Below are 12443 nucleotides of genomic sequence, written 5' to 3'. Positions count from 1 at the left end.
CCCACATACAGCTCCATGAACTCCTGTGCCGCCCTATGAGCGATATCCGCCTCCTCTTCTTCCCCCAGCCCCTCCAGGAGCCCCCGTGTGTGGGGCAGCCCCCTTAGTACCCTCAGCACCCCCCCCACCTCCTCCTCCAACCTCTCCATTGCCACCAATGACCCGAAATCCTGACGCCGACGGCTGCTATGGGGCGACCCCCTTGCGATCCCATTATCCACCCCATAATAAGTCCGGAATAGGATGGAGAGCGGGATGGGGTCTTGAGCCAAGCGGGTGCCCAACAAGACCCCATCCATCGCCCCATTGATGACAGCGTCGGGGATGGGTGATGGGGGTCCCATAAAGGTGAAGTTTTGGGGGTTGTCCACGTCATCCCAACACCCATCGGGTCCCAATGGCGTCGTCCCATTAACGTGGGCCATAAGGAAGGACGTCCCCAAAGCTTCGGTGATGGTGACGGCATAGAGAGGATCGAGATCATTGTAGGGTCCATCTATGGGGCTGTCTGTGGGGCTGGGCCGCCCCATCGCCCTCTTCAGCCCCACTTCGATGCCGGCAAATAGAGGCGCCAACGCGACGGTGGATCCGTCGGGTGCCAACACCGTCCCATGGGCTGCAGTTGTGGGGTGGAGGAGGTGGGAGAGTGGCACCCAGAGCTCAGGGATGGGGGTCGGGATGGGAGGGGGGTCCCCGAGCACCGTGTGACATATGGGGGTCCCGCAGCCCCCCAGGGATCGGATCAACGATGGGACGTTCACGACGTCATCGGCCTCCAGGGACTGAAGGATGGGGATCAAGGAGGAGACGTGACGGGGGAGCAGGGCTGTAAGGAGACATGGGGGGAACATTAAGGGTGGGGGCACCCCATTGAATATCGGAGCACCCCATTAAATATGGGGGCACCCCATTGAAGGTGGGGGCACCCCATAGAGGATGGGAGCACCCCATTGAACATGGGAGAACCCCATTGAATATGGGAGCACCCCATTAAATATGGGGGCACCCCATTGAATGTAGGAGCACCCCAATGAAGGTGGGAGCACCCCATTGAACATGGGGGCACCCCATTGAATATGGGGGCACCCCATTGAATGTAGGAGCACCCCATTGAGGATGGGAGCACCCCATTAAATATGGGGGCACCCCATTGAATATGGGAGAACCCCATTGAATATGGGAGCACCCCATTGAGGATGGGAGCACCCCAGAGAGGATGGGAGAACCCCAATAAATATGGGAGCACCCCATTGAGGATGGGAGCACCCCATTGAATGTGGGAGCACCCCATTGAATATGGGAGCACCCCATTGAATATGGGAGCACCCCATAGAGGATGGGAGAACCCCACTGAACATGGGAGCACCCCATTGAGGATGGGAGCACCCCATTGAACATGGGAGCACCCCATAGAGGATGGGAGCACCCCATTGAATGTGGGAGCACCCCATAGAGGATGGGAGCACCCCATTGAGGATGGGAGCACACCATAGAGGATGGGAGCACCCCATAGAGGATGGGAGAACCCCATTGAAGGTGGGAGCACCCCATTGAAGGTGGGAGCACCCCATTGAAGGTGGGAGCACCCCATTGAATATAGGAGCACCCCATTGAACATGGGAGCACCTCATTAAAGGTGGGAGCACCCCATTGAGGATGGGAGCACCCCATTGAACATGTCTTAGCATGTAATGTTGTATGTTGCCATATGTTGTCATATAGTCCCATGTGGTGCCATGCATTGCAATGTACAGCCAAATGTTGCCATGTGTTGCCATATCTTGCCATGTCTTAGCATGTAATGCCGTGTGTTGCCATGTAATGCCATATGTTGCCATATGTTGCCATGTCTTAGTATGTAATGTTGTATGTTGCCATATGTTGCCATATGTTGTCATGTCTTAGCATGTAATGTTGTATGTTGCCATATGTTGCCGTATGTTGCTATATCTTAGCATGTAATGCCATGTGTTGCCATATGTCGCCATGTCTTAGCATGTAATGTTGTATGTTGCCATATGTTGCCATATGTTGCCATATGTTGCCATGTCCTTAGCATGTAATGTTGTATGTGCCAATGTTGCCAATGCTTAGCATGTAATGCCATGTTTTTGCCATGTAATGGCATATGTTGCCATTACTGTTGCCATATCTTGAGCCCATTATAATGTTGTTATGTTGCCATATGATTTGTCATGTCTCTAGCATGTAATGTTGTATGTTGCCATATGTTGCGTATGTTGCCATATCTTTAGCATGTAAGGTGTATGTTGCCATATGTGCCGTTATGTTGCCATATCTTGCATGTAGATGTTGTATGTTGCCATATAGGCCATATGTTGTCATGTCTTAGCATGTAATGTTGTATGTGTGCCATATGTTGCAGTATGTTTGCCATATCTTAGGCATGTAATGCCCATGTGTTGGCCATATGTCACCTGTCTTAGCATTAATGGTTGTATTGTTGCTGATATGTTGCCATATGTGCCATAACTTAGATTAATTGTATGTTGCCATGTATTGCCATATGTTGCATTTCTTAGCACTGTAAATGCCATGTTGTCTGCCATATGTCCCATATCTTAGCATGTTATGTTGTTATTTGCCATATGTTGGTCATATGTTGCCATATCTTAGCATGTATGAGCGTGTGTTTGCCATATGTTGCCATATGTTGTCATGTCTTAGCATGTAATGTTGTATTTGCCATATGTTGCCATATGTTGCCATATCTAGCATGTAATGTTGTATGTTAGCATATTGTGCCATATTTGCCATGTCTTAGCATGTAATGTTGTATTGTGCCATATGTTAGCCATCATGTTGTCAGTCTTATGCATGTAATGCTGTGTGTTGCCAGTAATGCCATTATGTGCCATGTGTTGCCCATATCTTAGCATGCTAATGTTGTATCGTTGCCATTATGTGCCATATGTTGCCCTGTTAATATCCCCGTCACCCTGCATTGGCCGTCCTCCCCCCTCCCCCCCGTTACCTGCACTGATCCCAGCACTGGAGCAGCACCAGCAGCGGCAGCGTCACGGAGCAAGCACATGGTTGCAAGTATTGGGCTGCAGGGGCGCATGCCAATGCATGGGCAATGCATGGTGCCCTATGCGGCTGCATGCACTGCCCCATGGTGACCTAGGACCTATGGATTGCATTGTGTGCAATATGGACACAAGGGTTGCCATGGTTGACCTAGGACTGCAGGATGGGAATGGACTTGCCCCACGGCTCGTCACGCTGTGTCCACTGTGTGCATGATTGTGCAAGGGTGGGAGCATCGTGGGCGTGCAGGGGGGTAATGGAGTTGTGTATTGCACATGCATGTACAGTATGCATGTAACATGTTGTGTGGTGTGTATGTGCACGTGTGTCTCACGTGTGTAATGAGTGTCCAACGTGTGCATGATTGTGCAAGGGGGGGAGCATGGGGTGCATAAATAAGTGTGTATGAACAGGATGGCTGTATGTAGTGCACCACGCATGTACAGTATGCATGTACTGTGTGTGGTGTGTGTGCCCGATGTGTCACGCGTGTAATGCGTGTCACTGGTGCATTGAAGTTGTGCGAAGGGGTGGAGCATTGGGGGTGCATAATAAGTCGTGTATGAACTGTGGATGATGTATGTATGTGCACACGCATGTAACAGTGTGCATGGGCAACATGTGCTGTGGTGCGTGTGCGCCTTTGTCATGCGTGTAGATGCGTGGACATGTGTGCAAGGGTGTGCATTGTGTCTGCACACGCGTGTGCAAGGGTTTGTGCACATGTAGTTGAGCACATACATGTGCACATGGTGTGCAATGCGTGAGCACATACGTGTTTGCAATGGTGTGCAAACAGCAGTGTGTGGTGTAGTGCCCATGTGTCACATGTGTGCAATTGCGGTGTGCAAGGAGGTGTGTGCATTGTGCATGCGGGGGGTGTAATACGTTGGTACATGAACATGTTATGGTTGTATGTATGTGCACATGCGTTGTACAGTGAGCAATAGGTGAGCACGTGTGTGCACATGTGTGTGCAATGGTGTGCGTTCACACCGTGTGTGGTGTGTGATGCCATGCGTGGTACAGTGTGCGTGCCAATGCGTGTTTGCAAAAGGAGTTTATGTGTGTGAAGAGCACTTGTTGCACCGCGTGTGCAATGGGTGGGCACTGTGTGAGCACATACATGTGCAATGGTGTGTGCCAAACACACGTGTGTGGTGTATGTGCCCATGCGTGCACAGTTTTTTGTGTGTGCAAAAGATATTCTGCTTCCATGAAGACACGTGGGTGCACATGGTGTGATCAGTGGTGTAATAAGTTGTGCAGTGTGTGCACATAATGTGCGGTTGGATGTGCATAGCGTGTGCACATACGTTGAGGTGCGTGTGCAATGGGTGTGTGCACACGCTGTGCAAGTGTGGCCAATTAATGTGCACATACGTGTGCATTGTGGCTGTTGAACATTGCGTGTGCAGTGTGTTGGGCACATGCGCCACCCTCCTTGTGCATGTGCATGTGCATGGTGCGTGTGCATTGGGTGAGCACATGAGTGTGCCATGTGTGTCTGTTGCATGAAGAGGCACGTGTTGTGCACATACGTGCTGCGTGGGGTGGCAATTACTGTTGGCACATATGTGTGTGCCAATTGCGATGTGCAATGGGTTGTGTGCACACGCAATGTGCAAGTGGTGGCCAATAAGGTGCACATACATGATGTGTGGCATTGCGTTTGCACATGCATGTGTCAATGTGTGGCAATGCGTGCGCACATACGTGTGCATTTGGGTGTGCACATGAGTGGGCATTTGTGCTCCTGATGCATGTTAGAGCACGCCTGTGTGCAACATACGTTGTGCGGGTGCGTGTGCAATACGTTGTGCACATACGTTGTGTTGCAATGGCTTGTGCAATGGGTTGTGGCACACGCATGTGCAATGTGTGTGGCCAATAAGTGTGCACATTACGGTAGTTGTGCATTGCGTGTGCACATGCATGTTGCAATGTGTGGGCAATGCCGTGTGCATTGTGTGTGCATTGGGTGTGCCACATGAGTGGTGCAATGTGTGTCCGTGTGCATGAAGAGCACTGTGTGCAAACATACGTGTGCATTGTTTGGGGCAACATGTGTGCACATACGTGTGCATGGGTTCAGCATACGTGATGCAATGCGTGGTGTTCACACGCGTTGTGGTTGTATGTGGTTCCATGAGTTGCACAGTGTGCGTTGCAATGCGTCGTGCAAAAGGTGTCTGCGTGTTGTTGAATGAGCACGTGTGTGGCACATGCGTGTGCAATGGTGTGGGTAATACACGGTGAACATGCGTGTGCTGTGGGTTGTGGAACATACTTTGTATGGGATGTTATAGGATCTATTGGGATGTATTGGGATATTATGGATGTTATGGGATGTTATAGGATCTATTGGGTTTTATAGGATCTATTGGGATGCTATTGGGATATATGGATGTTATAGATCTATTGGGTTTGTATTGGGATGTTTATAGGATGTATTGGGATAATTATGGATGTAATATGGGGTGTCTATATAGGGCATCTATGGATGTTATAAGGGATGTATGTGACGTATTGGGATTGTATTGGGGATGTATTGGGGTGTCCTATTAGGATGTACTGGGAATATAGGAATCTATGCGGATGTATTGGGATATTATGGGATGTTTTTGGGATGTATTGGATGTTTGGAGTTGTTAGTAAGGATCTATTGGGATATTATGGGATGTTATAGGGAATCTTATTGGGAATCTATGGAATTATGGGATGTTATATAGGATCTATTTGGGTATTATAGATGTCATTGGGATACTTATGGATGTTAGTAGGACGCCCACCACGGACCACGTGACCCCCACACGTCCACACTGTCCCCTCCCTCCCCCCCCCCATCGCCCTTCGCCCCCCGCTTTGATGCGATAATGGGCGCTGCAATGGCCGCTAATGGGACCCCATTACTGACCCCCAATTACTGACCCTATGTACCGCCCCTATTTACCGGACCCTGTTACTGGGCCCATTGCTGTTCGTGCGCTTCATGGGGCGCAGTGGCGGCTGTGACCGATTTAGTGGCCACCCTTAAGGAAGCTGAGGGAACTTCCCGGTGCCCCCATGGAAGAACTGGCCTGCTTTGGGACACACCGGGATGGTGAGGAGGAACTGTATGGGCGGGGGAACTATGGGGTTGGGGGAACTTATGGAGGCGGGGGACTTATGGGGCGGGGTACTTATGGGGTGATAGAGGACTGTATGTGGTGGGGAACTTTGGGGTGGGGAATTAGGGGGTGATGGAGGCATTTATGGGGCGGGGAACTTATTGGGCGGGGGACTTATGGGGTGATGAGGGAACTTATGGGTGGGGGACGTATATGGGTGGGGGAGGTTATGGCGGTGATAGAGGCACTGATTGGGGTGGGAACTTATGGGGTGATAGAGGCAACTTTTGTGCGTGATAGAGGCACTTATGGGGGGGAGGAACTTATGGGGTGATGATGCTTATGGGGTGATAGAGGTACTTATGGGGTGATAGAGGCACTTTATGGGGTGGGGGAAGTTATGGGGTGGGGGAAACTATATGGTGGTGGGGAACTTTTATAGGGCGGGGACTTATGGGTGGGGGAACTTTATGGGGTGATGAAGGGAACTTATAGAGGTGGGGACGTTATGGGGTGATAGAGGCACTTATGGGGTGGGGCACTTATGGGGTGGGGGAAGTTATGGGTGCATGGAGGGCACTTTTATGAGGTGGGGGCACTTATGGGGTGGGGGAATTATGGGGTGATGAGGCACTTATGGGGCGGGGGAAAATATGGGGCGGGGGGACTTCATGGGGCGGGGGGACTTATGGGTGGGGACGTTATGGGTGATGGAAAGTTATGGGTGATAGAGGCACTTATGGGGTGGGGGAAACTTATGGGTGGGGGAAGTTATGGGGTGTGGGGCACTTATGGGCGGGGGAACTTATGGCGGGTGGGACTTATGGGCGTGGGGGAAACTTATGGGGTGGGGGAACTATGGGTGGGGGACGTTATGGGGTTGATGGAAGTTATGGGGTGTGATAGACGCACTTATGGGGTGGGAACTATGGGGTGGGGGGAAGTTATGGGGTTTGATGGAGCACTTATGGGGTGGGGGCACTTATGGGGTGGGGGAAGTTATGGGGTGATGGAGCAGCATGGGGCGGGAACTTATTGGGGTGGGAACTTATGGGGTGGCGGGAACTTATGGCGGTGGGGACGTTATGGGATGGGGGAAGTTATGGGGGTATAGAGCACTTATGGGCGGGGAACTTATGGGGCGGGGGCACTTATGGGGTGGGACTTATGGGGTGGGGGAACTTATGGGGTGGGGGACGTTATGGGGTGATGGAAGTTATGGGGTGATAGAGGCACTTATGGGGTGGGGACTATATGGGTGATTAGAGGCACTTATGGGGTGGGGAACTTATGGGCGGGGAACTTATGGGGTGATAAGAGCACTTTATGGGGGTGATAGAGGCACTTAGGGGGTGGGAGAACTGGATGGTGATGATGGCACTTATGGGTGATAGAGCACTTTATGGGGGTGGGGGAAGTTTATGGGGGGGGGGAACTTATGGGTGATAGAGCACTTATGGGGTGGGGGAACTTATGGGGTGCGGGAACTTATTGGGATGGGGAACTTATGGGGTGCAGAGGCACTTTATGGGTGGGACTTATGGGGTGATGGAGGCCACTTATGGGGCGTGAACTTATGGGGCGGGGGCACTTATGGTGGGGGAACTTATGGGGTGGGGGAACTTATGGGTGGGGACGTTATGGGTGATGGAGTATGGGGTGATAGAGGCACTTATGGGGTGGGGTGAACTTTGGGGTGGGGAAGTTATTGGGGTGATGAGGCACTTATGGGTGGGGGCACCTGGTATGGGGTGGGGGAAGTTATGGGGCGATGGAGCACTTTGGGGTGGGGCACTTATGGGTCGTGCGGTGGCACTGATGGTGGAGAACTTTATGGGCGGCAAATGAGGGGGACCGAGTTTGTGGCAACTTATGGGGTGATGCACTTTATGGGGTGGGGGAACCTTATGGGTGGTCACACTCTATGGGGTGGGGACACTTATGGGGTGGGGACTTGTGGGGCAGGAGGGAACTTATGGTTAGGGCACTTTATAGTGTGGGTGGTACTTATGGGGTGGAACACACTTATGGGTGGTGGCACTTCATGGGCGGGGTGGGGGCACTTATGGGCGGTGGTAGCATTATGGGTGGGCACACTTATGTGTGGAGGGCACTTACGGGGTGAGGACACATGGGTGATGCACTTGTGGGGCATGGCACTATGAGTCACTGTCACTTATTGGGCAGTATCACTTATGGGTCAGTGTCACTTATGGGGGCAGTTATCTTATGAGGTCACTATCACTTAATGGGTCGCTGTCCCTTTCATGGTCACTGTCAGCTTGATGGTCCCCAACTAAAAAATTTTTCCCCCAAAACTTATGGGCAGTATCACTTGTGGGTCACTATCACTTATGCGGTCACTGTCACTTCATGGGTCAGGATCACTTATGGGTCAGCTTATCAGCTTGTGGGTCAGTATCACTTATGGTCCACTATCACTTATGGGGTCCCTGTCACTTATGAGGTCCCTGTCACTTGCTGAGGTCCCTGTCCCTTATGGGTCACTGTCACTGATGTGTCAACTGTTCCACTTGTGGGTCCCTGTCACTTGTGGGTCCCTGTACTTGGTGGGTCACTGTCACTTGTGAGTCCCTGTCACTTAATGGGTCCCTGTCACTTGTGGGTCCATTGTCACTTATGTCCCTGTCACTTATGGTCCACTGTCACTTATGGTCTCTATCTCTTTATGGGTCAGTATCACTTATGGGTCCCTGTCACTATATGGGGTCCCTTGTCACTTATGGTTCACTGTCACTTGTGCAGTCCCTGTCACTTATGGTTCCACTGTCACTTATGTGGTTCACTGTCACTTATGGGTCAGTATCACTTATGGCGTCACTGTCACTTTATTGCGTTCAACTGTTCACTATGGTCAGTATTCACTTATGGGTCACTGTCCTTATGGGTCACTGGTCACTTATGGGTCCCTGTCACTTGTGGTCCACTATCACTTATTGGCGTCCCTGTCACTTATGGGTCACTGTCACTTATGGGTCCCTGTCACTGGTGGGTCACTTGTCACGTTGTGGGTCCCTGTCACATGTGGGTCACTGTCACTTTGTGGGTCCCTGTCACTTGTGGGTCCCGGTCACTTATGGGTCCCTGTCACTTGGTGGGTCCCTGTCCCTGTATGGAGGTCCCTGTCACTTGTGGGTCAGGCCCGTCGCACGACAAAGCGGTTGACGAATTGGCTCCAGTGACGTGGACTCTCTTGCTGTCCCGGTTCCGTCGCTGCTGTTTTGTTGAGTGGGTGGCCGCCTGGCTGCCCGGTTGCTAGGATGGTTCCCACCCCCGACACCGTCAGGGACCATTCGTCACGGCCACCGGCGTAACGGGATTGGGGGTATGGGGTATGGGGGGTATGGGGTATGGTCACATATGGGATATGGGGATGGGGGGTTATGGGGTCACTTGGGGGATCATGGATATGGGGATTGGGGATAGAGGGATAGGGGGGGTTATTGGGAGGATAACCCTGGTCACTATTGGGGAGATGGGGATATGGGGGGTATGGGTATGGGGGGATGGGTCACTATTTGGGGTATGGGGGGTATGGGGCAGGGATGTGCGGCATATGGGGCGTATGGGGTCACTATGGGGATATGGGTATGGGGATTGGGGGAATAGGGGAGTATGGGATATGGGGTATGGGTGGTATGGGGTCATATTGGGGGATATGGGGATATGCGGGGTGTAGGGATATGGGGATATGGGGGGTATGGGGATTGGGAGGATATGGGGGACTATGGACTTATGGGGGTATGGGATATGGGCGTCACTATGGGGGATAATGGGGACTATGGGGGATATGGGGATTATGGGGGAATATGGGGGTATGGGGGTATGGGGGGTCATGGGTCATTCATGGGGGATATTGGGGATATGGGGGGTATGGGGAGATATGGGGGTAGCGGGTGATATGGGGGGATTCATGGGGGTATTGGGGCGTATTGGGGGGTATAGGGGATAAATGGGGTTAAAATTGGGGGATATGGGGGATTATGGCGGGCGGATATGGGGTTATGGGGGTATGGGGGGTATGGGGGGATATGGGGTATTAGGGGGATATGGGGTATGGGGGGATATGGGGGTATGGGGGTACTGAGGGGGTATGGGGTTATGGGGGGATATGGGGGTTATGGGGTCACTATGGGGATATGGGGGGATGGGGGATATGGGGTCCCACTATGGGGGATATGGAGGTTATGGGGGGGTATGGGGTCACTATGGGGATTATGGGGGATATGGGGGTCATGGGGTGCACTACGAGGGGCGGATTGGGATATGGGGTATGGGGTTCACTATGGGTATGGGGGATATGGGGTATGGGGTCACTATGGGGGATATGGGGGTATGTGGCGGATATGAAGGGTATGGGTCACATATGGGGGGTATGGGGGAGTATGGGGGATATGGGGTTTATGGGGTCCACTATGGGGGATATGGGGATAATTGGGATCGAGGTATGGGAGTTACTATGGGATATGGGGTATGGGTATGGAGGGTATGGGGTCACTATGGGATATTGGGGGTATGGGTCACTATCGGGGAGATAAGGATAGTGGGTATGGGGTCACCTATGGGGGATTATGAGGGTTATGGGGTATGGGGTCACTATGGGGGGTATGGGGATATGGGGGATATGGGGGATATGGGGGGGTATGGGTCACATGGGGGATATGGGGATATGGGGTCACTATGGGGGATATGGGGGATATGGGGGAATATGGGGGAATGTGATATGGGCTTATGGGTTGTCTAGTGGGACTCTATGGGGGATATGGGAGGATGTCGGGGGAATATGGCTCTCTATGGGGGATATTGGGGGGTATGGGGTATGGGGGATATGGGGGTTATAGGGGATATGGGTTTTCTATGGGGCTTCTGTGGTGTCAGAGGGCTCTTATGGGGGGATATGGGTCCACTGTGGGGGATATGGTGGATATTGGGCTCTGTGGGCTCTATGGAGTGTCAGTGGGGCTCTATGGGGTCTATGGACTCTATGGGGGGATAAGGGGTCACAATAGGGGATATGGTGGAAATATGGTGGGATATGGGGGGATATGGGGGGATAAAGGGGATATGGGGCTGGTATGGGGTCACTATAAGTAGGGAATATGGGGTGGGACAAGGGGGATTATGGCTCGGAGGGGGTGTCTATGTATTTGTCTATTGGGACCTCTAAGGGAGATTTGGTGGGAATATGGGGGATATGGGGGGGGATATGGGGGTATGGGGTCACTATGGGGGGATATGGGGTGTAAGAGGGATATGGGGCTCATATGGTGTGGCTATGGGACTCTAAGGCGGGGATTCATGGGAGATATGGGTGGATATGGGGCCTCTTATGGGGGCTCTCTTGGGGTGTCTATGGGGCTCTATGCGGGGAGGATATGGGGGGTATTGGGATATTATAGGGGGGATTATGGGGGATATGGGCGCTTGTGGGGCTCTTATGGTGTCAATGGGGGCTCTATGGGAGGATATGGGTCACTATGGGGAGGATATGGGGGGATAAGGGTGGGTTATGGTCTCAATGGGGTGTTTCAATGGGGCTCTATGGGGGATATGGTCTCCATGGTGTCAATGGGGCTCTATGGGGGATATGGGAGATATTGCGGGCTCTATGGGGTGTCAATGGGGTCTGATGGGGATATGAGGTCACTATGGGGGGATCAGGGGCGGATATGGGGCCCATATGGGGCTGTCTTGGGACTCTATGGGGGGATATGGGGCTTCAATGGGGTGTCAGTGGGGGATATCGGGGGATATGGGGTCACTATGAGGGATCAGGGATATGGGGCCCTATGGGGTGTTCTATGGGACTCTATGGGGGATTATGGGGCTCTAATGGGGTAGTCAGTGGGGGATATGGGGGATATGGGGTGAGGGGGGAGATGGCGACTCTATGGGGTGGTCTATGGGATTCTATTGGGGGGAATGGGTCTCAATGGGGTGTCAATGGGGCTCTATGGGGGGATATGGGGTCACTATGGGGGTATTATGGTGGATATGGGGCTCTGTGGGCTCTATGGTGTGTCAATGGGGTGTCTATGGACATCTGGGGATATGGTGCTCTATGGGATGTCTTATAGGACTCTATGGGGGAATGGGATATAGGGGGATATTGGGCGATATTGGGGGATTGGGGCTCCGTATGGGGGTCTATGGACTTGTGGGGGGATATGGTGGGATACAGGGTTATAGGAGGAATATGTGGGATAAGGGGTCACAATGGGGATATGTTTGGGGAGATATGGATATTGGGGGGATATGGGG

At 52.3% G+C, this 12443-nt stretch overlaps 1 protein-coding gene across 1 annotated transcript in view; it reads right to left on the bottom strand.

Moving 5' to 3' along the window:
* LOC107307279 (N-acetylmuramoyl-L-alanine amidase-like) overlaps nucleotides 1-12443 on the bottom strand; it is a 19383-nt gene that overhangs the window by 5539 nt on the left and 1401 nt on the right. The window contains exon 2 of the mRNA XM_032441750.1: nucleotides 4-826. Within this exon, the coding sequence (XP_032297641.1) occupies nucleotides 4-826 (823 nt within the window). The remainder of the gene's footprint in view (nucleotides 1-3; nucleotides 827-12443) is intronic.

The sequence above is a fragment of the Coturnix japonica genome, unplaced genomic scaffold (genome assembly GCF_001577835.2).
Source record: "Coturnix japonica isolate 7356 unplaced genomic scaffold, Coturnix japonica 2.1 chrUnrandom530, whole genome shotgun sequence".
NCBI lineage: Eukaryota > Metazoa > Chordata > Aves > Galliformes > Phasianidae > Coturnix > Coturnix japonica.
The sequence above is the reverse complement of the archived record's forward strand: the minus strand, read 5'-3'. Positions and strand labels throughout refer to the sequence as shown.